This window comes from Papio anubis, chromosome 19 (genome assembly GCF_008728515.1).
Source record: "Papio anubis isolate 15944 chromosome 19, Panubis1.0, whole genome shotgun sequence".
Classification (NCBI taxonomy): Eukaryota; Metazoa; Chordata; class Mammalia; order Primates; family Cercopithecidae; genus Papio; species Papio anubis.
Genome location: NC_044994.1, coordinates 38,158,635 through 38,186,408, shown reverse-complemented (window position 1 = coordinate 38,186,408; position 27,774 = coordinate 38,158,635). Strand labels below are relative to the sequence as shown.

Genomic DNA, 27,774 nt, shown 5'->3' with positions numbered 1-27,774 from the left:
TATAGGAATGTACCAGCATGCCCAGCTAATTTAGATCTGCTGTTAATAAACTGTCTGCTTGTTTGATGTCATTTTACTTGCATTCTTTTTTTCGAAACAGAATCTTGCTCTGTCGCCCAGGCTGGAGTGCAGTGGCAGGATCTTGGCTCACTGCAACCTCTGCCTCCTGGGTTCAAGCGATTCTACAGCCTCAGCCTCCAGAGTAGCTGGGATTACAGGCGCCTGCCACCACGCCCGGCTAAATTTTTTTGTATTTTTAGTAGAGATGGGGTTTCACTATGTTGGCCAGGCTGGTCTCGAACTCCTGAGCTTGTAATCCACCTGCCTCAGCCTCCCAAAGTGCTGGGATTACGAGGCTTGAGCCATCGTGCCTGGCAGAGGAATTCTAAAATATAATGAATGTTTCAAATCAGTTGAGCTTCTGGCTTGGGCTTGCTTGGTTGATCTCTGCAGTTTGTTGGTGGCTTAATTGGAACTAGACAGTCTAAGAAGACCTCATTCACATATCTAGCAATTGGCAGCCAGTTTGGTCTTAAGGGTTGGGGGCAAGGTTCAGTTGGAATTACTGTCTGTGCTTCATGTAGTTTCTTTTTTGTGAGACAGAGTCTTGCTCTATCGCTCAAGTGGTGCAATCTCAGCTCACTGCAACCTCCATCTCCAGAGTTCAGGTGATTCTCCTGCCTCACCCTTTCAAGTAGCTTGGACTACATGTGTGCACCACCACGCCCAGCTACTTTTTGCATTTGTAGTAGAGACAGGGTTTCACCATGTTGCCCAGGCTGGTCTCGAACTCCTGACCTCAAATAATAGGCCACCTTGGCCTCCCAAAGTGCTGGGATTACAGGCATGAGCCACCATGCCAGGCTGTTCATATAGTTTATTCTCCTCCAACAGGCCTGTCCAGGCTTCTTTAAATGGTGGTTTTGGAATTCCAAAGAGAAGTAAGAGAGAGCAAGCCCCAGTGCATAGTTTATATTCCTTTGCTTTTGTCACATCTGCTGTTGTCTCATTGGCCAAAACAAGTCATAGGGCCAAGCCAGATACAGCAGGTGGAGTATAGACTCTCCTTTGATGGGAGAAATAGCCAAGTCATGTTACAAAGGGGTGAGTGCATAGAGATAATAAGAATTATTGTGGTCATTTCCAAAATCAGTCTATCAAATTGCCTTATAAAAAGCCCTGCAATTAAGTCAAATGACAAACTTGGAAAATATTTGCAAGTCAAATCACAAAAGATTAACTTAGCTAATACATAAATTGTTAACAAAAAGACCAAAAGCTAATACACAAATGGCAAAAGGATATGGACAGTTTCCAAAAGAAAATACAAATGTCTTTTTCTGGCTGGCAGCAAGGGAAAGGAAAGAAGAAAAAAGCTTTAAAGACATTGAAATAATTTTTTTAAAGCTGATTTTTTTTAATTGTATGGTATAAAACTTTAAAAGGCACAAAAAGGTACAGTGAAAAATCTCCTCCTGTACTACATTTATCATGTCCTTTGATTTTACTTACAATAGATCTTGCCATGCAGGTATTTTTATTATTTCAAAATATTCAAATAGGCCAGGTGCGGTGGCTCATGCATGTAATCCCAGCACTCTGGGAGGCCAAGGCAAGCAGATCACTTAAGGTCAGGAGTTCGAGACCAGCCTGGTCAACATGGTGAAACCCCGTCTCTAATAAAAACACAAAAATTAGCCGATGTGGTGGTGCACGCCTGTAGTCCCAGCTACTTGGGAAGCTGAGGCATGAAAATTCCTTGAATTTGGGAGGTGGAGGCTGCAGTGAGCCAAGATCATACCATTGCACTCCAGCCTGGGAGACAGAACAAGACTCTGGCTTAAAACAAAACATTTAAATATTTTAAGCACTTATTGATGGCACTTGAGTTCTGGTCATACATGTCTGACTCACAATTATTTAAAAATCAAACATTAGCCTGGGTGCAGGGGCACATACCTGTGGTGTCAGGTACTCAACAGGCTGAGGTGGGAGGATTGCTTGAGTCCAGGATTTTGAGGCCAGCCTGGGCAATATAGCAAGAGCCTGTCTCTTAAAAAGAGGTCAAAACATTAAAACTTCCCTTCGATTTCTTCTAGTACCTTTATTTTTAAATTTTTTATATTTAAATATTTGATTCTTTGGATTATCCTGACATAAGGTGTGAAGTATGGACCTAATGCCAAGTGTTGAATTATCCATCTTTCTACTACTGATTTAAAGGTCATCTTTTTCATAAACTAAATTCCTGCATATATTAACATTTGGAGGCAGGCAGTGAGCTGATCAAAAAGAATGAAAGCAAACCCCTGGAGAAAGAAGAGAGTGGGAGAAACATACTGGGGAGCTGTGGAACCTTTCCTTTTCACTTTAGCTGACCTAATGAATACATGCACAACTGTTGTAACGTTTGCCTTGTAGAGCTACTGAAGGATTCTTAACCACCAACCACATAGAAACGAAGTAAGAGAAAAGGCTTTTTAATATGAAAACTATGTATTTGGGCACAAAAATGCAATATACAGTAAGAAACCATATTCTATCAAATATGACATTCTGTAATCTAAGAACACACAAAATTTTGTTATTAAGAAATGCCAAGAGGAAAAAGAACTCTGTAAAGTCCTATTCGATTTACTTTGCTAGGGAAAAGGATGTTTATTTGGCTCATGTCACAGTTCCATCATGTCTACTCTTCTTGTAAGTTCAGCTTCAATGCTATCCTACAGGAAGAAAGACATACCATAAATAACGACATAAAACAGAGGTTCTAACTTTTATTTAATGTTATGTAAAATAAGGGAAGCAAAAAAGGAAACATTAAAACAAAAAATTTTAAAAATACCATTATGAATATCTAATACGCTTTTAGACATTCCCTTGCTTTTACATCTCCCTTCTCTTCCCCTGCAAAAGCACTCAGACTCCTAAGTGATTCTAAGAAACATGTGAAGGGAAGAGAAAAAAAAACCTTTAGAGAGAGAAATCTGTAATGACACATGAATAAAGTTTTCTGGCCTTTGCTACTAAAACAATATGCTTCCACAATGTCACTCACATCACCTCTTTTCCGCCTTTTTTTTTGTTTTTTTGAGACGCAGTGTCACTGTTACCCAGGCTGGAGTGCAGTGGGACGATCTCGGCTCACTCTGCAACCGCTGCCTCCTGGGTTCAAGCAATTCTCTGCCTCAGCCTCCTGAATAGCTGAGATTACAGGCGCCCAACACTACGCCTGGCTAATTTTTTTTGTATTTTTAGTAGAGATGGGGTTTCACCATCTTGGCCTGGTTGGTCTTCAACTCTTGACCTTGTGATCCACCCACCTTGGCCTCCCAAAGTGCTGGGATTACAGGTGTGAGCCACTGCGCCCGGCCTCTTTTCCATTTTCATTGCCACTGTCCTCTTTACTTCTTCTCTGGCCTAAATAGGCAAATTGGTTTCTGCAATTTTCTTTCTCCCTCCCCCAATCAACCCTAAACACTGGCTACAGAATAATCTTCCTAATGCACTAACCTGATCAAAAAGCATAGCTTTGGCCAGGCTTGGTGGCTCATGCCTATAATGCTAGCACTTTGGAAGGCCAAAGCCAGTGGATCACTTGAGGTCAGGAGTTGGAGACCAGCCTGGCCAACATGGTGAAACCCCGTCTCTACTAAAAATACAGAAATTTGGCCGAGTGCGGTGGCTCACGCCTGTAATCCCACCACTTTGGGAGGCCAAGGTGGGTGGATCACCTGAGGTCAAGAGTTCGAGACCAGCCTAGCCGATGTGGCGAAACCCCATCTCTACTAAAAATATAAAAATTAGCCGGGCGTGGTGGCAGGTGCCTGTAGTTCCAGCTATTCAGGAGGCTGAGACAAGAGAATCGTTTGAACCTGGGAGGTGGAGGTTGCAGTGATCTGAGATCATGCCATTGCACTCCAGCCTGGGCAACAGAGCAAGACTCCATTAAATAAATACATAAATAAATAAAAATCTAAAAATTAGCTGGGCATGGTGGTATGCACCTGTAATCCCAGCTCCTTGGGAGGCTGAGGCATGAGAATTGCTTGAATCTGTGAGACGGAGGTTGCAGTGAGCTAACACCACTGCACTCTAGTCTAGAAGACAGATCAAGACTCTTTCTCAAAAAAAAATAAAAAGCGTAGCTTTGATGATATTTCTCTTGAGTTTAAAAAACAAGGAAACACACAGCAGCTTTCCATGGTCTCTACATCCTCTAAGTTCAACACTCTTTTTATATTAAGGCCCTCTATATCATAAACCAATGAACTTTTTCCAACTCTATCTTACATTTCATGCTTCTAAGCAGCTGGAACTTATCACTTGCTACAGCTTGAATAAGTCCTCCATTTTTCAGCTTATATGACTTTGCAAATTCTTTTTGCCTAGAATATTCTGTATGTCCCAATATATCCCCCTTTTTCCACTAGGGAAATCTACACAAAATTTTAAAAGGCTAAAATACTACTATGTGTTTTTTTTTGTTGTTTTTGAGATGAAGTCTTGCTCTGTCCCCCAGGCTGAGTGCAGTGGCGTGATCTCGGTTCACTGCAACCTCCATCTCCCAGGTTCGAGCGATTCTCCTGCCTCAGCCTCCCGAGTAGCTGGGATTACAGGCACACATCACCACACCCAGCTTATTTCTGTATTTTTAGTAGAGACAGGGTTTCCCCATGTTGGCCAGGCTGGTCTTGAACTCCTGACCTCTGGTGATCCGCCCGCCTCAGCCTCCCAAAGTGCTGAGATTACAGGTGTGAGCCACCGTGCCCAGTTACTATATGTTTTTTAATGGAAAAAATATATACACACGTACACAACCAAAAAAGCATTAAAAGCTGCAGGAGAATGATACACAGTAACTTTAGGACTGCAGTTTACTGCTGAGGAGAAAGGAAAGAAGGATGAAGAGGACTTGAGCTATATTAGCATTTATTTTCTTTTTAAAAAAATCTGAAAAAATTACAGGAACTACTTACTAATTCACGCTTTGCTTCTTCAATTTTCACTCGAGCAAGAGATGGATTCTTTAAAAGAAAAATAAAACAAGGAAAGGTCATATTGCCTCAATTCAGACTCAAGGAGAAAAATAATGCCACAATCCTTTTCAAAAGGCAAAAAGCCTCCCAGAGGGAAGACCCAATGTACATATAACACCGAAATTGACCACTGACTTTAAACCCTTAAAAACCGATACATTATTTTCTTTCTTTCTTTTTTTTTTTTTGAGAGGGAGTCTCACTCTGTTGCCCAGGCTGGAGTGCAATGGCGCAATCTCGGCTCACTGCAGCCTCTGCCTCCCGGGTTCAAGAAATTTTCCTGCCTCAGCCTCCTCAGTAGCTGGGATTATAGATTCCCACCACCATGCCCAGCTAATTTTTGTATTTTTAGTAGAGACGGGGTTTCACCGTGCTGGTCAGGCTGGTCTTGAACTCCTGACCTCAGGTGATCAGCCTGCCTCAGCCTCCAAAAGTGCTGGGATTACAGGCGTGAGCCAGCACGCCTGGCTTAAACACACTATTTTCATGGTCATATAGTACCCTTAGGGAAGGTTGGAGGAAACAATTTTTTTTTAATACACGAATATTATTACCGGCATTAAGTCTAAATAGGATTCCAATTTTTTCTTCAAAGGTATAGTCTGTTGCTTTAATCTTGCCAGTTTCTGGGGGTAAAAGAACACAGTCACAGAGTAACAGAAACATTCACAATGCAACTAATACTGCCCATTTCTGAAATAAAACACAACAAAGCATTTACATTAGTATGTTTTAAATAATGTTATCAAATAAAGAGCTTCTAAGATAAATAGATAGACAAACTCACTCCAAATGGAAACAGCACCTGTTAGATGCTTAAAATAGGAAAGTGATATTCTTATTTAATTATTATTTTTTGAGACGGAATCTCTCTGTGTTGCCCAGGCTGGAGTGCAGTGGTACAACCACGGCTTACGGTAGCCTCAAACTCCTGGGCTCAAGCAACCTTCCCGCCTCAGCCTCCCAGGTAGCTGGGAACACAGGCATGCACCACCATGCCTGGCTAATTTTTTTTTTTTTGAGATGGAGTCTCGCTATCGCCCAGGCTGGAGTGAGGTGGCGCAATCTCGGCTCACTGCAACCTCTGCCTCCTGGGTTCAAGCAATTCTCCTGCCTCAGCCTCCCAAGTAGCTAGGACTACAGGCACGTGCCACCACCCCAGCTAATTTTTTGTATTTTTAGTAGAGATGGGGTTTCACCGTGTTAGCCAGGAAGGTCTCGTTCTCCTGACCTTATGATCCACACACCTCGGCCTCCCAAAATGCTAAGATTATAGGCGTGAGCCACCGTGCCCAGCTCTTTTTTTTGTTTTTGAGATGGAGTCTTGCTCTGTCACCCAGGCTGGAGTGCAGTGGCACGATCTCAGGTCACGGCAACCTCTGCCTCCTGGGTTCAAGCGATTCTCCTTTCTCTTGTCTCAGCCTCCTGAGTACCTGGGATTACAGGCATGTCCCACCACACACAGCTAATTTTAGTATTTTTAGTAGAGACAAGGTTTTGCCATTTTGGCCAGGCTGGTCTCAAACTCCCAACCTTATGTTATTCGCCTGCCTTGGCCTCCCAAAGTGCTGGGATTACAGGAATGAGCCACCGCGCCTGGCCTAGTTTTTTTTAACTTTTTGTAGAGCTAGAGTCTTGATTTGTTGCCCAGGCTGGTCTCAAACTCTTGGGCTTAAGTAATCTTCCTGCCTCTGCCTCCCAAAGTACTGGGATTACAGGTGTGAGCCACCATGCATGGTCTTTACTCCCATTTATTAACAATAGGATTGAAGTATGCTGTCTAAGAATACAAAAGAATGTGATTAAGAGGAATCAAAACCTAAAGGAGGCTGGGTGTGGTGGCTCACACTTCTAACCCCAGCACTTTGGGAGGCCAGGGTGGGAGGATCACTTGAGCCAAGGAATTTGAGACCAGTTTGGGCAACATAGCAAGACCCCCATCTCTATTTATTAAAACAAGGGAAAAAAATGTAAAGGAAGAACTAGAGTCCCAAATACATATTTATGAATTGTCAACATTAGATTCCAAGAACGAAGTATGAAAAATGTTAAGAATAATAAAACAAAACAAAACCTGCTATTTCTCTCTCTTCCCACCAAAACAGGCAAAACCTTTATATAACCTAAAATCCCAGAATTGCATTTGGTAACTACAGGAGTTTGGAGACCTGCATTTTACTGTCTACTGAAAGAGAAGAAAGGGGAGCACCTAGATGATTAGCTTACGGTCCTTTAATAAATCTGTCTAATAAATACATCCATAATACATAAGTGACTCCAGCAGAGTTTCTAACTTATAATAAAAATGAAACCACGGAAATGTGAGGGCATATACAGCTAAACATGGAATAAAAGATATAAATACCAGTGAATATAGAGTACAAAGGTAAAGGAAAAGAAATCAGGTCCACAGTGAATAAAAGCCAAATAAAAATAAACAAATGAAAAAGCAGATCGTGGAGTAAAATTTTAAAGAAAGTTAAATTAAGTTAAAATAAGCTCACCTCCGATAGTGCTACTAGGGACTGATGAGACAGAGAAGCATCCATGCCTCTGGCTGAAAGTTGCTCCTACAATTACCAAAAAAAGGAGTTCAGTTAAAAAATTATTTCAAAAGTGACCACCATCAAATATTTTTAACATATAACACAGTAAAGAGGAGCTACAAAGTATAAATGAAAAACTGTACATGTATCTAAGCATTTGCACCTTACATGTGAATCCTTTCCACACTCATGCATTTGTGACAAGATGGGTACAGTGTGTAAGGCCTGAGTTTCAGAGCCTGGATGCCTGAGTATGAATCTAGATCTGCTTACTATGCTGGCTACGTAATCTTAGGCAAGTTACCAACTTCTCCGTAGTCCTCTCATCTGTAAAAAGGGAATAATAATGCCTAGCTGTGAGGGTGATGGTAAAAAATAAGGATGAAGAGAGCTAACTATATTCAGTCCTTCATACAAACCTCTGCCGCCTTGATTCCAAATCTGAATTCCTCTGACTTTGCTTTTAGAAAGTCCATGTTCTGACGACGATTATCAACTTTGGCCCTTTCTATAGACAGATGCAACTCTGCTTTCTTGACATCCCTTTAAAAAGCAAAATTAAAAACATTTTCTTCTTCTCCTCAGTAAAAGTATTGTACAATAGAAACTCTACTACTTTTGGATTCAATGCTGGCTTGGCCAAGAGTTGGTAACCAGGTCATCTTTCCCTCCATGTTGCACTCTGGGCTTTTTTTTTTTTTTTAAGAGATGAGGTTTTGGTCTGTCACCCATGCTTGAATGCAGTGGTGTGATCACTGCAGCCTCAAGCTCCTTGGCTCAAGTGATCCTCCCACCTCAGTCTCCCATATAGCTAGGGCTACAGACACATGCCACTACACCTGGCTAATTTTTAAAATTTTTGTAGATGGCCAGCCACAGTGGCTTACATGTATAATCCCAGCACTTTGGGAGACCAAGGTGGGCAGATCACCTGGGGTCAGGAGTTCGAGACCAGCCTGGCCAACATGGTGAAACCCTGTTTTTACTAAAAATACAAAAATTAGCCAGACATGGTGGCATGCACCTATAATCCTGGCTACTGGGGAGGCTGAGGCAGGAAAATCACTTGAACCTGGGAGATGGAGGTTGCAATGAGCTGAGATTGTACCACTGCACACCAGCTTGGACGGTAGAGTAATGCTCCATCTCAAATTTAAAAAAATAATAAAATAAATAATTTTTTTGTAGAGACAGTCTCACTATGCTGCCCAGGTTTACAACAATTTTACAATTAATGTAAGCCAATTATTCTTGAAGAAAGTAAATCAGCCATTCAAAAAAAAAAATTGGTGCTCACTTCGGCAGCTCATATATTAAAATTAGAACGATACAGAGAAAATTAGAATGGCCTCTGCACAAGGAAGATGTGCAAATTTGTGAAGCGTTCCATATTTTGTTTTGTGGCTTATCTAGAAATAATATGGAAAATATTGCTGTTATTTTTGGCAAAGAAAGTCAATTTTGTATAGTTTATTTCAACCTAAATAAACTGTGAATTTTGTTTAAATAATAATAATAATAATTTAACATATCCTGAAGTCAATTTGAAATAGGAGGTCCTAAAAACCTCTTTACTAAATGTGACATGAAGTTCGAGACCAGCCTGGCCAACATGGTGAAACCCCATCTCTGCTAAAGATACAAAAAAATTAGCTGGGTGTGGTGGCAGGTGCCTGTAATCCCAGCTACTTGAAAGGCTGAGGCAGGAGAAACACTTGAACCTGGAAAGCAGAGGTTGCAGTGAGCTGAGATCACGCCACTGCACTCTAGCCTGGGTGACAAGAGAGAAACTCTGTCTCAAAAACACAAATTAAACAAATAAATAAATAAAGATAAATGTGACAACACAGTGCCTTGCACATATGTAGTCAATATTTGTTGAATAAATTTACATACCGCCAAATTACTTGTGCATATGTACACATACCCCTGATCTATAGGCCCTAATCTCTGGGGCAAAAAGGACCTGAAAAAGGCCTAAAGCATCATAAGAGGGATACCACAGCTATAGCAAGAATGCACAACAAAACATAATGTGACTTTAAGTTGTATGGTAGTTTATAAGTATAAAAAAAATCACATAGAGTTTGAAAATTCTAAAACCCACATTATTTGTTTTTTAAAAAAAGGCAAGAGGCTGGGCGTGGTGGCTCATGCATATAATCCCAGCATTTTGGGAAACCAAGGCAGGTGGACCACTTGAGGTCAGCAGTTCAAGACCAGCCTGGCCAATATGGTGAACCCTGTCTCTACTAAAAACACAAAAATCAGCTGGGTGTGGTGGTGCGCACCTGTGCTCCCAGCTACTGGGGAGGCTGAGGCAGAAGAATCGCTTGAACCTCGGAAGTGGAGGTTGCAGTGAGCCGAGACTGCAACATTGCACCACTCCAGCTTGGATGTTGCAGCGAGACTCCATCTCAAAAAAAAAAAAAAAAAAAGAAAGAAAAAAGAAAAGAAAAAAAGCAAGGTAAGAAATTGTATGAATAAAAGCTGAAAAAGTCAGGCTGGGCGCAGTGGCTCACGCCTATAATCCCAGCACTTTGGGAGGCCGAGGTGGGTGGATCACCTGAGGTCGGGAGTTCGAGACCAGCCTGACCCACATGGAGAAACCCCGTCTCTACTAAAAATACAAAATTAGCTGGGCGTGATGGCTCATGCCTGTAATCCCAGCTATTTAGGAGGCTGAGGCAGGAGAATCGCTTGAACCCGGGAGGTGGAGGTTATGGTGAGCTGAGATTGCGCCATTGTACTCCAGCCTGGGTGACAGAGCGAGACTCCGTCTCAAAAAAAAAAAAAAGCTGAAAAAGTCATATCCAACGATCTCCAGCTTCACTAATCATTCTACTTAAAAAAGTGTTTTATGGACCCTATTTCCTAATGTTTTTAAAATCACACCTACTGCCAAAACTAAATTTGACAATGTCCTATTACTCCCTTATTTATAAATTGTCACCATTTAGAACTCAATTACTTACTCTTGTAGACATTTTTCTAATACTAATGTTGCAGTTAGATTTTTTTCAAGTTTTTCCAGTTCAATCTTGATTTCTTCACTTTTTGATTTGGTACGAAAGAGATTAGAGGTCAAATCATTCACTGCAGGGATAAAACTAAAAGAAGAATCTGGTCATATACATGGGCTTAATGGGCAATAATTATAATTACTCCTTATTGCTAAAAATGACTTTACTGCTATGTAGATTTTTATATAACCATGCTGTTCATACCTTTATGTGTTTTTTTACACACTGTTCCCATTGCCTGGAATGCCCTTCTTCATTTGGCAAAGTTCCATTTGTTCCTTCAAAACTCAGATGAGCATCACTGTCATCCTGGCATTACTACCTCCTTCTCTGTGCTACCCAGCTGTACCTTATACATACTTTTACTGTTACAGCTGTCACACTATGTTATCGTTACATTTCCATCTCCCTTATTTGACTGTAAGCAGAGACTGTTCTTGAAGGCAGTTACTATCATATTCATCTGGCTTCCCCAGTGTTATACCAGAGCTATAGTAAGAAGGCACAAAACATAATGTGACTTTAAGTTGTATGATAGTATGTATCAGAAAAAGTTTAAAAAATTCTAAAACACACTGTATTTGTAAAAAAAAAAAAAAAAAGGCAAGAAATTATATGATTCATCCTTGCTTCCCCAATGCTTATGCAATTAACATACAACTGGTATTTGTTATCTGCTGAACTTACTTAATTCAAGTCTAGATTTCTGCTGCCATACAGTAGGCATGTTCTTACACCTAAAACACTACTCTTTGAGTTTATATACAAATTGCCTTTAAGTTGACAGGTAAGCCGTTCTGCTGCATTGTTCTTTGATTATAGGTTATATTAATATTCATAGTCCTAAAGGGCAGTGGCTCACGCCTGTAATCCCAGCACTTTGGGAGGCAGAGGTGGGTAGATCACAAGGTCAGGAGTTTGAGACCAGCCTGGCCAGCATGGTGAAACCCTGTCTCTACTAAAAATACAAAAAAATTAGCCGGGCATGGTGGCAAGCGCCTGTAATCCCAGGTATTCGGGAGGCTGAGGTAGGAGAATCGCTTTACCCCGGGAGGCGGAGGTTGTAGTGAGCCCAGATCACGCCACTGCACTCCAGCCTGGGCAACAGAACGAGACTCTGTCTCAAAAACAAAAACAACAACAAAAACAAAATAGTAGTCCTAGCTAAGATATGGCCAAAAGTGATAGTCATATGAACTTTGTAAGACTGGTTTTGAATCTTAGCTCTGCCATTTAGTAGCTCAGAGAAATTATTTAACCCGCACCTCCTGACCCTCAGTTTCCTCTAAAGGTTGTTGGAAGAATCATGTTATTATATAAGTAAAATGCCTGTCAAAGAGAATGAAAATTCCTTACCCACTCAACAAAAAGGTAGACATAACCAAAATTTACTATGCTCAACCAAATCATTTAGCATACTATCTTTCTTATTATACACAGGAAACAATGTGATAGTAACTCCTTTCCAAATATACATGAGAACCACCCTTCATAAACCTAATCCTGGAAGAAGAAAACACTAAAAATTAACCAATACCAAGTTTATCAAAATTAATTATACTTACTGGCAAAGACATGAAGTAACTAAATTCAGCACTTTGTATTTACTGCCAATTTTTCATATAGAATTATGCTGAGAACAAAAAGTCTTTAAGACCTTATAGCAGATATGATTGCGGAAATTAAAACCGAAGCAAGAATTACCTAGCTAGTGAGGTATCCTTTGTTTCAAGGGCCACCGAACTGTCAACCAAAGCATTCAGATACCTGGAACCAGTGCTAGAGAGGTTGGCAGGGGAAAAATTCACACTCTCCATGAGAAGGTCTTGAAGATACTTGGCTAAAAACATGAAAGAGTTCCATGGTGACTGTTTGCTTTTTAAAACATTTTTAACAGCTTTATCAAGACATACTTCACATACCATATAAGCCACCCACCTAAGGTATGTAATTCAGTGGCTTTTAGTGTATTCAGAATTGTATCCCCATCGGTACAACCTATTCTTTATTTTATTTATTTATTTATTTATTTATTTTTTTTTTTTTGAGACGGAGTCTCGCTCTGTCACCCAGGCTGGAGTGCAGTGGCGCCATCTCAGCTCACTGCAAGCTCCGCCTCCTGGGTTCACGCCATTCTCCTGCCTCAGCCTCCGGAGTAGCTGGGACTACAGGCGCCCACGACCACGCCCGGCTAATTTTTTTTTGTATTTTAGTAGAGACGGGGTTTCACCGTGTTAGCCAGGATGGTCTTGATCTCCTGACCTCGTGATCCGCCCGTCTCGGCCTCCCAAAGTGCTGGGATTACAGGCTTGAGCCACCGCGCCCGGCCGGTACAACCTATTCTTAAAAACATTTTCATCACTCCAAAAAGAAATTCTACAACCCTTAGTCATCACTTTATTTCTTTTTTCTTTTTTTTTTCTTTTTGAAATGGAGTCTCGCTATCACCCAGGCTGGAGTGCAGTGGTGCAATCTCAGCTCACTGCCATCTCCGTCTCCTGGGTTCAAGTGATTCTCCTGCCTCAGCCTCCTGAGTAGCTGGGATTACAGGTACCCACCACCACGCCCAGCTAATGTTTTTTGTATTTTTAGTAGAGACAGGGTTTCACTGTGTTGGCCAGGCTGGTCTTGAACTCCTGACCTTGTGATCTGCCCACCTCAGCCTCCCAAAGTGCTTGGATTACAAGCGTGAGCCACCGCCCCTGGCTTATTTTTTGTTATAGAGACCAGATCTTGCTAGGTTGCCCAGGCTGACCTCAGGTGATCCACCAGCCTTGGCCTCCCAAAGTGCTAGGATTACAGGTGTGAGCCACCATGCCCAGCTCCGTTTAGTCATCACTTTCTAATCTCCCAACCCATGAAACCCTAGCAACCACTTCCTGTCTTTACTCATTTGCCTATTTGGGACATTTCATATGAATGGCATCATAAGATGTGTGGTCCTCTGTGACTAGTTTCTCTCACAATAGTTTCAAGGTTCATTCATGCCACAGCATGTACCAGTACTTCATTCCTTTTTATGGCTGAATAATATTCCATTATACGGACATATCACATTTTATTTATCCACTTAACCACTGATGGACATTTGGGCTGTTTCCACATTTTGGCTATTATAAATGCTGCTAAAAACACTCATTCAGTACGTGTCAGGTTTTGATATGAACACATGTTTTTCATTTCTCTTGGGTATAAATGGAATTGCTGGTCATATGTTTACTCTATGTTTAAACATTTTAGGAACAGTCAGATTGTTTTCCAAAGTGGTTGGATGATTTTATATTCCCACTAGAAGTGATGAAGGCTCCAATTTTCCACATCTTCTCCAACAGTTGTAATATCTGTCTTTTTGATTATAGCCATCCTAGTGAGTGTGAAGTAGCACTGTGGTATTTGCTTATTTTCTTGAGACAGGGTCTCCCTCTGTCATCCAGGATGGAGAACAGTGGCACGATCTCAGATGATCCTCCCACCTCGGCCTCCCAGGTAGCTGTGGACCACTATACCTGGCTAATTTTTGTATTTTTTTGTAGAGATGGTGTTTTGCCATGTTGCCCAGGCTGGTCTTGAACTCCTGGACTCAAGCGATCTGCCTGCCTTGGCCTCCCAAAGTGCTGGGATTGCAGGCGTGAGCCACTGTGCCCAGCCTAGCACTGTGGTTTTGATTTGAATTTCTCTGATGACTAATGATGCTGGGCTTTGTGACCATTTGTGTATCCTCGTAGGAGAAATGTCTATGTATACCCCTTGCCCATTTTAAAATTGGGTTGTCTTTTTATTATTGAGGTTTTCTTTGTTGTTGTTTTTGAGACAGGGTCTCGCTCTGTCACCCAGGCTGGAGTACAGTGGCACAATCTCGGCTCACTGCAACCTCCACCTCCTGGGCTCAAGTGATCCTCCCACCTCAGCCTCCCAAGTAGCTGAGACTACAGGTGTCCACCACCATGCCTGGTTAATTTTGGTGATTTTTTTAGAGATGTGGTTTCGCCATGTTGCCTAGGCTGACCTCAAACTCCTGGGCTTAAGCAGTCTGTCCGCCTCAGCCTCCCAAAGTGGTGGGATTACATGTGTGAGCCACTGTGCCCAGCCTTTATTATTGAGTTGTAAGAGTTCTTTACATGTTGTAGATACAAGTCCCATATCAGATATATTTATAAATATTTTCTCCCATTCTGAGGACTGTCTCTTTTCTTTTTTTTTTTTTTTTTTTTGAGACAGTCTTGCTCTGTTGCTCAGGCTGGAGTGCAGTGGCATGACCTTGGCTCACTGCAACCTCTGCCTCCCAGGTTCAAGTGATTCTCATGCCTCAGCCTCCCAAATAGATGAGATTACAGGTGCATGCCACCACACCCAGCTAATTTTTGTATTTTTAGTAGAGACAGAGTTTCACCATGTTGGCCAGGCTGGTCTTGAACTCGAGACTCAGGTGATCCACCTGCCTCAGCCTCCCAAAGTGCTGAGATTATAGGTGTGAGCCATGACGCCCGGCCTGTCTTCATATTCTTGATGGTGTCCTTTGAGAATAAAAGTTTTACATTTTGACGATGTCTAATTTAAGTACTTTTTCTTTTGTTGCTTGTACTTTTGGTATCATATCCAAGAAACCAATGCCAAATCCAAGGTTACAAGGGTATATACCTTTGTTGCCTTCTATGCATTTTAGGTTTAGTTCTTATATTTTTTTAGGGATTTTTTTTTTTTTTTTTTGAGGCAGGGTCTCACTCTATCACCCAAGCTGGAGTGCAGTGGCACGATACTGGCTTATTGCAACCTCTGCTTCCTGGGCTCAAGCAATCCTCCCACCTCAGCCTCCCAAGTAGCTGGGACTACAGGCACATGCCACCATGCCTGGCTAATTTTTGCATTTTTAGTAGAGACGGGGTTTCGCTCCGTTGGCCAAGCTGGTCTCAAACTCCTAACCTCAGGTGATCTACCCACCTCGGCCTCCCAAAGTGCTGGGATTACACCGCACCTGGCCTTTTTAGGCTTTTTATTCATTTTGAGATAATTCTTCTATTTCGTGTGAGTTTGAGTCCAACTTCATTCTTGAGCATGTGGATATCCAGTTGTCCCTTTTGTTGAAAACGCTATTGTTTCCTCGGTTGAATTGTCTTGTTACACCCTTGTCAAAAATCAGTTGATCAGGAGATCAACTTACAGCATAGTAGTGCAGGAGTTGGGCTGACCTGCTCTTCAGTGAAACTGGTGAAAATTATAAGAAAGAAAACAAACCCAACCGTTTAAAGCCTCTAAAAATGGTCCTAAGGGTAAACAGCAAATGAAGAAACAACTATTCAATAAAATCTATAAAAAACTCAGTAAGGACACTGAGAATTTGTGGTATTTGAACCAAGACTCCTCCCTCCTCCCTTTCAGCTCACTGAGGCGGAGACTCCACTCCAGACTGCTACAGTCAACATAGGGTTTTCTTTGCTCCCAGCTCCCAGCTAGAAGGCTTTCTTCCTGGGAGAAGCAAGATTTTAGTGCTTTTTATCCTGCCACTAGCTATCTGCTACTGCATCCAAGTCCCAGGGGGATGTGGTCGAGAGGTGTCTGCCCAGCCACTGCTCTTGGAATGGAAGCTCCTGGAGTAAGGCAAGCTGAGAATACTGGAGTCCCAGTAGCCCTTGCTCTGGCTAGTGAGGTGGTGGTTCCACACCAGGAGAGGCAAGCCAAGAAGACCTAAGGCTGCCGCACTCCCTCTCTACCAAGCAGTTCCTATAGCTGGCATATCACTCAGTGAGAAACTTGACATTTTCCCTACCCAGCCCCAACTCCAACTCTAGAGGCTGGGCTCAGAGATTTTGCCTCGGGGGAAAAGCAAGTCACAAAACAGATGGCTCCCCATCTCTTCCCAAAGGAACTGACTACATTTGCAACAGAGCTTGGAGAGGTTCAAGCCTAACGGCAATCTCAAAAAGAGTAGAAGTTGTGGTCAAAGGAATTGGGAGCAGACTCAAGACACAGGTGAAGCTGCAGGGCAGTTAGTTTGCAGGGGAGAACCAGTGAGTACGACATCTAGGAGGAGCCATCCAGAAGATAAAACAAATATCTAACTGACCTCAGAAACTATTCCTCTAAGGGAGCTAGAATTTGATTGGAATTGCTTGTAGAGCAGTTTATGCCCAGGGCCTTGTTGAAAACAACAGCTGTCAATTAGTGGAATTTTACAGTTAGGTGTGCTCAGTGAAAGAGAGGAAGTCAGCGTGACCCAAACACTGTCAACTCAGAGTGAGCTTGGGGATACTCAAGTATGTGTCTCCCTGAGGAGCAACATCAGGAGTTTAACACTGTAGGGGATAAACAGACTTCACTAAAATAGTCCAGCCAGCAGACAGCTAAGCAAATAACAATAACAGGAGGAAGTAAGATGAGTACCCAGCAAGGATACAATATGTTGTCTGAAATGTCCAGTTTCCAGGAACAACAACAACAACAAAAAAGAGGAATGTGGCCGGGCGCGGTGGCTCACGCCTGTAATCCCAGCACTTTGGGAGGCCGAGGCAGGTGGATCACAAGGTCAGGAGATCAAGACCATCCTGGCTAACACAGTGAAACCCTATCTCTACTAAAAATACAAAAAATTAGCTGGGCATGGTGGCGGGCGCCTGTAGTCCCAGCTACTCGAGAGGCTGCGGCAGGAGAATGGTGTGAACCCGGGAGGCGGAGCTTGCAGTGAGCCCAGATTGCGCCACTGCACTCCAGCCTGGGCAACAGAGCGAGACTCCGTCTCAAAAAACAAACAAACAAACAAGGAATGCAAAGAACAAGAAAGGAACTGTAACGGAAAAAAGCAAGCAACGGAAGCTGCCTGTGAGAATGACCAGATGTTGGCTTTATCAGGAAAAACTTCAAATATCCATAATAAGCGTGTTCACAGAATTAAAGGAAACCAATTAAAGAAGGAACATGAGGTAAGATGAAAATGTTGCATCAAATAAAGAATATCAATGAAGAGAAAGAAATTGTAAGAAAAGAACTAAATGAGAATTCTAGAGTGAAGTAACTGAACTGAAAAATTCATTAGAGAGAATTAACACTAGATTTGCAGTGGCAGAAGAAAGAATAAGTGAACTTGAAAATAGATCAAAAGATATTGTGGGCTGGGCATGGTGCCTCACGCCTCTAATCCCAGCACTTTGGGAGGCTGAGGCAGGCAGATCACTCAAGGTCAGGAGTTTTCGACCAGCCTGGGCAACACGGTGAAACCCCATCTTTACTAAAAATACAAAACTTAGCCAGGCATAGTGGTGCACGCCTGTAGTCCCAGCTACTTGGGAGACTGCGGCACGAGAATCGCTTGAATCCAGAAGGTGAAGGCTGCAGTGAGCTGAGATTGTGCCACTGCTTTAGCCTGGGCAACAAGAGTGAGACAATAAATAATAAATAAATAAATTAATTAAATTAAATTAATAAAATAAAACAAAATATGGAAAATAAATAAATAATAAATAAACAAATATAAATAAATAAATAAATATATAGAAGCCAAAGAATAGAGAAAAAAGAATAAAGGAAAATGAAAGGCAAAGCGCAGTGGTTCATGCCTGTAATCCTAGCACTTTGGGAGGCCGAGGCTGGTGGATCATGAGGTCAGGAGATCGAGACTAGCCTGGCCAACATGGTGAAACCCCATTTCTACTAAAGATACAAAAAATTAGCCGGGTGTGGTGGCGCGCATCTATAATCCCAGCTACTCAGGAGGCTGAGGCAGGAGAATAGCTTGAACCTGGGAGGCGGAGGTTGCAGTGAGCTGAGATCGCGCCATTGCACTCCAGCCTGGGCAACAGGGCAAGAGTCCATCTCAAAAGAAAAAAAAAAAGAAAGAAAATGAAGAGAGCCACAAAGAAATGTGGAACACCATTAAGCATATCAACACACACATAATGCGAGTCCCAGAAGGAGAGAAAAGAGAAAGAAGTGAAAATAATATAACAAGAAATTAGCTGGGTGCAGTGGTTCATGCCTGTAATCCCAGCACTTTGGGAGGCCGAGGCAGGCAGATCACTTGAGGTCAGGGGTTCAAGACCAGCCTGGCCAACATGATGAAACCCTATCTCTATTAAAAATACAAAAATTGGGCTGGGCCCTGTGGCTCACACCTGTAATCCTAGCACTTTGGGAGGCTGAGGTGGGAGGATCCCTTGAGGCCAGGAGTTCAAAACCAGCCTGTCCAACATGGCGAAAACCCGTCTGTAATAAAAATACAAAAATTAGCCAGGTGTGGTGACAGATGTCTATAATCCCAGCTACTCAGAAGGCTGAGACAGAACTGCTTGAGCTGGGGAGGCAGAGGTGGCAGTGAGCCGAGATCACGCTCCTGCACTCCAGCCTGAGCGACAGAGTGAGACTCTGTCTCAAAAATAATAACATTAATAATATAACAAGAAACAATGCTGAAAATTTACCATGCTCTGCAATAATATACACATTCAGGAAGCTCAACAAATGCAAGTAAAATAAATGTAAAGAGAACTACAAACAGACATATCAAAGTAAAAAATGCTGAAGTAAAAGAAAATCTTGAGGCCGAGTGCATTGGTTCATGCGTGTAATCCCATTTTGGGAGGCCGAGCTGTATAGATCAGGAGATCAAGACCATCCTGGCTAACACGGTGAAACCCCGTCTCTACTAAAAATATAAACAATTAGCTAGGCATGGTGGAACGCGCCTGTAGTCCCAGCTACCCAGGAGGCTGAGGCAGGAGAATCGCTTGAACCCAGAAGGTGGAGGTTGCAGTGTGCCGAGAATGCACCACTGCACTCCAGCCTGGGCAACTCCGTCTCAAAAAAAAAAAAAAAAAAGAAAATGTTGAAAGCAGCAATAGAAAAACTACCTGTTACTTACAAAGAAGCCCCAGCAAGATTAATAGCTGACTTCTTGGTGAAATAATGTAGGCCAGAAGACAGTGAAATAACACATTCAAAGTGCTCAAACAGAAAAAAATCTTCAACCAAGAATCCTATACCTAGCAAAACTACCTTTAAAAAATGAAGGCACAGCCTAGGCAAAATAGCAAGATTCCACCACTACAAAAAAATTTTAAAGGCCAGGTCGGTGACTAATGCCTGTAATCGCACACTTTGAGAGGTCAGATAGGTGGATCACATGAGGTTAGGAGTTCAAGACCAGCTTGGCCAACATGATGAAACCCTGCCTCTACTAAAAATACAAAATTAGCCAGGTGTGGTGGCTCATGCCTGTAATCCCAGCTACTGGGAAGCTGAGGCAAAAGAATCACTTGAACCCAGGAGGCGGAGATTGCAGTGAGCTGAGATTACACCACTGCACTCCAGTCTGGGCAACAAGAGCAAAACTCCATCTAAAAAAAAAAAAAATTAAAAAATTAAGCTGGGCATGGTGATTCACATCTGTAGTCCTATCTACTTGGGAGGCTAAGGCAGGGGGATCACTTGAGCCCAGGAGTTTGAGGCTGCAGTGAGCTATGATCATGCCACTGCACACCAGCCTGGGTGACAGAGCAAGGCTCTGTGTCAAAAATAAAAAAAAAAAAAAAGGACAAAATAAAGTCTGCTAGATAGAAAAAAACTGAGAGAATCTGTTGCTAGCAGACTCAACTTACAAGAACTAAGGGAAGTTTTGTAGGCTGAAATCAAGTAGCCTCAAATAGTAATCTGAATGCATATGAAAAAACAAAGACTGTAAGTAATGGTAACTATGGAATTATAAAGAGAACATACATGCATATTTTTTCTACTTTCTTCTCTTAACTGTTCAAAAAAGCAACTGAGGCAGGGCATGGTGGCTCACTCCTGTAATCCCCGCACTTTGGGAGGCCGAGGTGGGCGGATCATGAGGTCAGGAGTTTGAGACCAGCCTGGCCAACATGCTGAAACCCTGTCTGTACTAGGAATACACAAATTACCTGAGCGTGGTGGCATGTGCCTGTAATCCTAGCTATTCGGGAGGCTGACTCAGGAGAACTGCTTGAACCCGAGAGGCGAGGTTACAGTGAGCCGAGATCACGCCACTGCACTCCAGCCTGGGCGACAGAGGATGACTCTGTCTCAGGAAAAAAAAAAAAAGAAAGAAAAGAAAAAGAATACTTCACCCAGCGAGAGAATATACATACTTCTCAAGGGCACATGGAACATTCTTCAGGAAAGAATAGCTTTATGCTGGGCCATAAAACAAATGTCAATACATTTAAAAGGATCAAAATAATGCAAGGTATTCTTTGGTCAAAATGAAATGAAATTAGAAATCAATAACAGAGGCCGGGCGCGGTGGCTCAAGCCTGTAATCCCAGCACTTTGGGAGGCCGAGACGGGCGGATCACGAGATCAGGAGATTGAGACCATCCTGGCGAACACGGTGAAACCCCGTCTCTACTAAAAAATAAAAAAAACTAGCCGGGCGAGGTGGCGGGCGCCTGTGGTCCCAGCTACCGAGGCTGAGGCAGGAGAATGGTGGCCCGGGAGGCGGAGCTTGCAGTGAGCCCAGAGAGCCACTGCACTCCAGGCCCGGCGATGAGCAAGACCCGCCTCAAAAAAAAAAAAGAAATCAATAACAGAAAGAAATTTCTAGAAACTCAAATCTGTGTGTGATATAGTTTGGTCTGTGGTCCCCACCTAAATCTCATGTTGACTGTACTCCCCCAAGGTCGGGAGGAGACTGTTGGGAGGTGATTCGACTAAGTGGGGGCGACATCCCCCTTTGCCTCCTGATAGTGAGTTCTCACCGGATCTGATGGTTTAAAAGTGTGGCACTTCCAGCTTTGCGCGTTCTCTCTCTCCTGCTCTGGCATAGTGAGTAAGACGTGCCTTGCTTCCCCTTCGCCTTCAACCATGATTGTAACTTTCCTGAGGCCTCCTCAGCCACGTGGAACTGTGAGTCAATTAAACCTCTTTTCTTTATACCTAGTCTCAGGTAGTTCGTTATAGCAGTGTGAGAACGGACTAATACAAAGTCGAATTAAACAATACACTCCTAATAACCAACAGGTAAAGATTAAATCAAACACATTAGAAAATACTTTGAGAAGAATGAAAATAAAGATACAATGCAAGAAAACTTATGAAATACATTGCAAACGGCATGTGGAGGGAAATTTATACTTGTAAATTCCTATTTTAACAAAGAAGAAAGATCTCAAATCAATAGCCTAACTTTCCATTTTAAGACACTGAAAAAAGAAGAGCAGACTAAACCTAAAGCAAGCCGAAGTAATGAAATACTAAAAATTAGAGTGGGCCAGGAGTGGTTGCTCACACCTATAAATCATAGCACTTTGGGAGGCTGAGGCAGGGTCAGAAGTTTAAGACCAGCCTGAGCAACACGGTGAAACACTGTCTCTAGCAAATATACAAAAATTCGCTGGCTATGGTGGCCTGTGCCTGAATCCCAGCTACTCATGGGGCTGAGGCAGGAAAATCGCTTGAACCCGGGAGGCGGAGGTTGCAGTGAGATGAGATCATGCCACTGCATTCCAGCCTGGGTGACAGAGTGAGACTCTGTCTCGGGGGAAAAAAAAAAAAGGAAAGAAAAAAAAATAGAGTGGAAATTAATAGTATAGAGAATAGAAAAACAATAGGGAAAAAAAAGTGAAAGCAAAAGTTGGCTCTTTAGAAAGATCAATAAAATGGAGAGGCAGAGGCCTGGCAGTGGCTCAAGTCTGTAATCCCAGCACTCTGTGGGGCAGAAATGAGTGGACTGCTTAAGCTCAGGAGTTGGGGTGGGAAGGGGGTCCAGGCATGAGGAGTGTGGGATGTGGCTGAGGCAGGAAAACCCTTGAGTCCCAGAAGTTAAGGCTCACGTGATGGCGCCACTGCACTCCAGACTGGGAGACAGAGTGAGACCCTGTCTCAAAAATAAATAAATAAATAAATAAGGCCAGGAGTGGTGGCTCATGCCTTTAATCCCAGCACTTTGGGAGGCTGAGGCGGGCGGATCACAAGGTCAAGAGTTCGAGACCAGCCTAAACAACATGGATAAACCCCAACACTACTGAAAAAAAATAGAAAACTTAGCCAGGCATGGTGGCACACACCTGTAATCCCACCTACTTGGGAGGCTGAGGCAGAAGAATCACTTGAACCCAGGTGGCAAAGGTTGCAGTGAGCTGAGATTGCACCACTGCACTCCAGCTGGGTGACACAGCAAGACTCTGTCTCAAAAAATAAATAAATAAGTAAATTGTCTAAGAAGAAAAGTGAGAAGACAAATTAGAAATGAGAGCGAGGACAGTCCTACCAACCTATTTTATAAAAAGAATTATAAAGAAATACTAAAAACAATTGTATATCAACAACTTAGGAAACTTAGATGAAATGAACCAACTACGAAAACTGACTCAAGAACAGATCATTGGCCGGGCGCGGTGGCTCAAGCCTGTAATCCCTGCACTTTGGGAGGCCGAGACGGGCGGATCACGAGGTCAGGAGATCGAGACCATCCTGGCTAACACGGTGAAACCCCGTCTCCACTAAAAAAATACAAAAAACTAGCCGGGCGCGGTGGCGGGCGCCTGTAGTTCCGGCTACTCGGGAGGCTGAGGCAGGAGAATGGCGTAAACCCGGGAGGCGGAGCTTGCAGTGAGCTGAGATCCGGCCACTGCACTCCAGCCTGGGCGACAGAGCGAGACTCCGTCTCAAAAAAAAAAAAAAAAAAAAAAAAAAAAAAAGAACAGATCATTTGAATAGGCCTACAACAAGTGAACAGATTGAACTAGCAATAAAAAACCTTCTCACAAAGAAAAGTCCAGGTCCAGATGACGTTACAACTGAATTCTACCAAATAATTTAAAGAAAAATTAATATCAATTTTTCACCAACTGTTCCAAAAAACAGAAAAAAAAAAGTAATTCCCAACTCTTTCCATCAGACTGGTATTATCCTGATACCAAAACCAGATAAAGACATTATAAGAAAAGAAAACTGGCTGGGCATGGTGGCTCATGCCTGTAATCTTAACACTTTGGGAGGCCAAGAAGGGTGGATCACCTGAGGTCAGGAGTTCAAGACCAGCTTGACCAACAAGGCAAAACGCCATCTCTACTAAAAATACAAAAATTAGCCGGGTGTGGTAGTGGGTGCCTGTAATCCCAGCTACTCTGGGAAGCTGAGGCAGGAGAATTGCTTGAACCCAGGAGGCAGAGGTTGCAGTAAACTGAGATCGTGCCACTGCACTCCAGCCTGGGTGTGACAGAGCAAGATTCCATCAGAAAAAAAAAAAAAAAAAATAAAAAAAAAAAAAAATTATACCAGGAGCAACTGAGATTTTTGCTAGGGATAAATGTTGGTTCAATGTCTGAAAGTTAATTAATGTAATACATCACATCAACAGAATAAAAAACAAAAATCACATGATCATGTTAAAAGACACAAAAAAAGCAAATGACAAAATCCAATACCCTTTCTTGATAAACGTACTCAACAAACTAGGAATAGAAGTAAATTTCCTCGCTTGTAATCCCCGCACTTTGGGAGGCCAAGGTGGGTGGATCATTTGAGGTCAGGAGTTTGAGACCAGCCTGGCCAATATGGTGATACCCCGCCTCTATCAAAAATAAAAAAATTAGCCAGGTGTGGTGGGCGCCTGCCTGTAATCCCAGCTACTCGGGAGGCTGAGGCAGGAGAATCAAATGAACCCGGGCGGTGCAGGTTGCAGTGAGTGGAGATTGTGCCATTGCACTCCAGCCCGAGTGACAGAGCGACAGAGCACTTGCCAATTCTGTCCAACACCGTATTGGAGGTTTTAGCCAGGGCAATTTCTTCTCATTTGCCTCCTCAACTGACAAATCAGTGGCATGAAGAATAAATAGTTTCAATGGTTTCATCTGTATTCCTCATGATTAAAAATCTCCGTACAGCCAGGCACGTGGTGTGCACCTATAATCCCAGCTACTTGGTAGGCTGAGGTGGGAGGATCACTTAAACCCAGTAGTTCAAGACCAACCTGAGCAAAATAGGAAGACTCTATCTCTCCACTATAAAAAACAAAAACAACAACAACAAAACTTCATCTAAAAGTTTTATGTCCTTTCCCAATTCCTGCAAATATTTCCAAAATGTTCCAATCTCATGTGCTGTAAAGAACTGTGCTTTGCAGAAATAAAAACTGCACCTAAAAAATGATTTGGATTATTTTTAACTCAAAGGTCATTCAAGTTCAGAGAGTTATATATGGCGTTACTACTCAGTTTTTAGAATTGCAAACAGAAGAAACTGAAACTCTTTACCAATACACATGAATGTACACTTGTTATAAAGTTCCACATATTTTTCATTTTCTGCTCAACACTTTCACTGTATAAAAGAAGGAAAAACTTAGAAAAGAGAAGTAATGATGCACAGAGTTATCAGATATCAATGGTGGCAATGCTTTTCTAGATACTTAAACAGAAAAAACTGTGTTAAAATTTTGCTTACATTAGTTAGAACATTTGTTATTTAATATGTATCACCCTGAAAGGTATTTAAGGACAGACATAAATAATTTTACTTTGAAATGCTTAGATTTTTGGTTACAGTATATGATAGACAAAAAAGAAAGCTCTTATAAAATGAGATTTTTCTGGGCTCCAAGTCCCTTTCTCTGTACTGTATTTTAATAATTATAAAAATAAAATCATTTAAAAATAAGACAATTTTAAAAGCACATATATGGGAGAATATAGCTATAAAGGAGTGGCACAGGGGAGGTTTTTGGGGTGATGCAACTGTTCTGCATCCTGATTGTGTGTGTGATTTCAGATTGTGGGAGTGGTTCTACACTCTAAGTGTATTAACATGGTACACAAAAACAAAAAGTCAATTTTACCATATGTTAATTTTTAATTAATTGTTTGTTTGCTTGTTATGAGACAGAGTCTCACTCTGTTGCCCAGACTGGAGTGCAGTGGTGTGATATCTGCTCACTTCAGCCTCCACCTCCCGGGTTCAAGCATTTCTCCCACCTCAGCATCCCAAGTAGCTGGGATTACAAGCACACAAAAATTATCCACACACCTGGATAATTTTTGTATTTTTAGTAGAGACGGGGTTTTACCATCTTGGCAGGCTGCTCTCAAACTCCTGGCCTCAAGTGATCCGCCCACCCTGGCCTCCCAAAGTGCTGGGATTACAGGTGTGAGCCACTGTACCTGGTCCTGCTGTATACTGATTTTTAAAAGAAAACTGGAAAAATGCACATATGCAATAGAATCAAATATAAACTGCACTATATTCAAAATATCATATGTAACAAATACCATATATCTGGTTAAACATAGGGGAGATGCAGGCCTCACTTCCTCTCTCTTTGGTATATTCTTGTATCTAAAAAGATTTTTGTCAATCTTTACTTTTGTGGTTTGTATTATAAAAACAATAGGCGTCGTGAATGCACTTTTTCAAACTATATATGCCCAGCAGAAAATTTGAATGCAATCTCCTGATACGTAGTCTTAGGGTAATTTTGTCCAAGTCTCATATTTCATGGCCACCACCTCAGGTGTCCTGATAGGTTCATATGACTAAATCACGGAGACCGGAAGTGGACCAAACAGATAGGTAAGTAAAACACCACAAGGCATCTTGTGTGTCAGGCTAACAAGTTTAGACTCTTTTAAGGCTTACTATTTTTCTATCGGAGTACCAATAAGGTATTAAGTATAATAACATTTATTATTTAGAGAATTACTACTGGCCAGGCAGGGTGGCTTATGCCTGTAATCCCCCCACTTTGGGAGGCTGAGGCAGGCAGATTACCTGAGGTCAGGAGTTGGAGAACAGCCTGGCCAATATGGTAAAACCCTGTCTCTACTAAAATACAAAAATTAGCTGGGCGTGATGGTGCAAGCCTGTAGTCCCAGCTACTTGGGAGGCTGAGGCACAAGAATCACTTGAACCCAGGAGGTGGAGGCTGCATTAAGCTGAGATCACACCACTCTACTCCAGCCTGGGTGACAGAGCAAGATTGTCCCCCCTCAAAAAAAAAAAAATATATATATATATATAACATAAAACAATAATAAAAAAGAAAGTTACTACTATAACACAGTGGATGAAAAATCCGGGAAAAATAAAGGAGCAAAACAAGTAGTCTACAGTAAATTAATCCTGTATACTTTAGAGTTATAAAATTTGGTTACCTTTATTTATTCTCTTTCAAAACTCTGGACTTAATCTCACCTTCTGATTCGTATTCACTTGCTTTCTGCTTCAAGTCCTCTACTACCAGGTAGACATCCCTGTCCCGGACCCTGTTGCGTTCTGAAAGGTGATGTAAAATCTCTGTGGTCCGTGGGTTCACCTCATACTGTGGAATGGGATGATCTCCAAATATTTTTTTTAACCACGCAGCAACCTAACCATTAAAAGAAAGACAAATATTATAAGCCTTGTTTACTGTAATGGCTCGATGAGATTATGACAAAGAAGTGATCAAAAGCAAACTAAATGCTTTCTGTGACTATTTTGGAGGCCTACTTCACAACCTCACTTGTCTTTAGGGAGATACTAGATATCAGTAAAATAAAAAGTGAGCAAGTACACAATGAACAAGACTAAAAATTACCAGAGAAGTATCCGTTCTTTCCCAAAACTACAAAAGCAGTACAGGCTAACAATTTGCCCCCCTTGAAAAACCTTAAAGCTTAATAGAACAGTGAGAAAGCATTATTAGACCGTGCATGGCCTGAAAAAAGCAATTGTCCCTCGATCCCCAGACGCCCCGCCGCGCCGGGAGGCTCCCAGTGTTGGGATGCAGGGCGCGGAAGCCGTTTAGATGTGGAAGCATCGGGTGAGCAGCGAACCGGAAGGCGGGTTTGGCTTCTTAAGTCCCACTCCAGAGTCTGTCGCCAGGGGCTGCTCAACGCCTCTCCCAGGCCAGATCCAAACAAGGGGAGGCCCGGGCAGGAAGAGAAAGACATTTTTCAGGAGGGTCTAAGCACAAGGGGGCTTGCAGATAGTAACTGCAGCACTCAAAGACGGATGTGTGGAATACGGGAGAGAAAAGTAGACGTGGCGCGCGCAGGAGACCCGCTGGCGGCGCGGGGGTGTCAAAAACGCGTTTTCCAGGAGGCCACCGATCCCCATTCCCGCCACAGCACCTGCGTTTCTCTCTCCTCCAGTGGCTCCATAGCTGCCGCTCCCGCTGGAGATGCGCCCCGCTCACTCCCTAGGCTCCGCCCACACGCCGTTGGCACCCGCCCCTCGCCGGGT

General features: G+C 42.5%; 1 protein-coding gene and 1 non-coding gene across 4 annotated transcripts; one reads left to right on the top strand and one right to left on the bottom strand.

Moving 5' to 3' along the window:
* Window positions 1-2,464: 2,464 nt before the first annotated feature.
* On the bottom strand, window positions 2,465-27,774 carry HAUS1 (HAUS augmin like complex subunit 1). Of its 3 annotated transcripts, XM_021930094.2 has the most exons (9): window positions 27,663-27,774; window positions 26,743-26,917; window positions 12,313-12,448; window positions 10,561-10,695; window positions 8,005-8,128; window positions 7,544-7,609; window positions 5,594-5,665; window positions 4,980-5,027; window positions 2,465-2,723 (listed from the first exon to the last, which is right to left on the bottom strand). In XM_021930094.2, exons 1-9 carry the CDS (start codon window positions 27,690-27,692, stop codon window positions 2,673-2,675), a joined length of 837 nt encoding a protein of 278 aa, XP_021785786.2. In that variant the 5' UTR covers window positions 27,693-27,774; the 3' UTR covers window positions 2,465-2,672. The 3 variants fall into 3 exon arrangements, with proteins under 3 accessions (XP_021785786.2, XP_031514672.1, XP_031514671.1); XM_031658812.1 differs by lacking the exons at window positions 26,743-26,917; window positions 27,663-27,774 and adding an exon at window positions 20,496-20,863; XM_031658811.1 differs by lacking the exons at window positions 2,465-2,723; window positions 4,980-5,027 and having other exon boundaries at window positions 5,625-5,732.
* LOC116271588 lies at window positions 8,875-8,981 on the top strand. The gene has a single exon (XR_004180201.1). It is a non-coding gene; the product is annotated as a U6 spliceosomal RNA (small nuclear RNA).

Coding starts and splice junctions, on each gene's coding strand:
- HAUS1 (XM_021930094.2), bottom strand. CDS start 27,692: ATGGAGCCACTGGAGGAGAGAGAAACGCAG. Junction 26,918..27,662: donor TGGAGGAGAGAGAAACGCAG/GTGCTGTGGCGG, acceptor TTTAATGGTTAG/GTTGCTGCGTGGTTAAAAAA. Junction 7,610..8,004: donor TTGGAATCAAGGCGGCAGAG/GTTTGTATGAAG, acceptor TGGTAATTGTAG/GAGCAACTTTCAGCCAGAGG.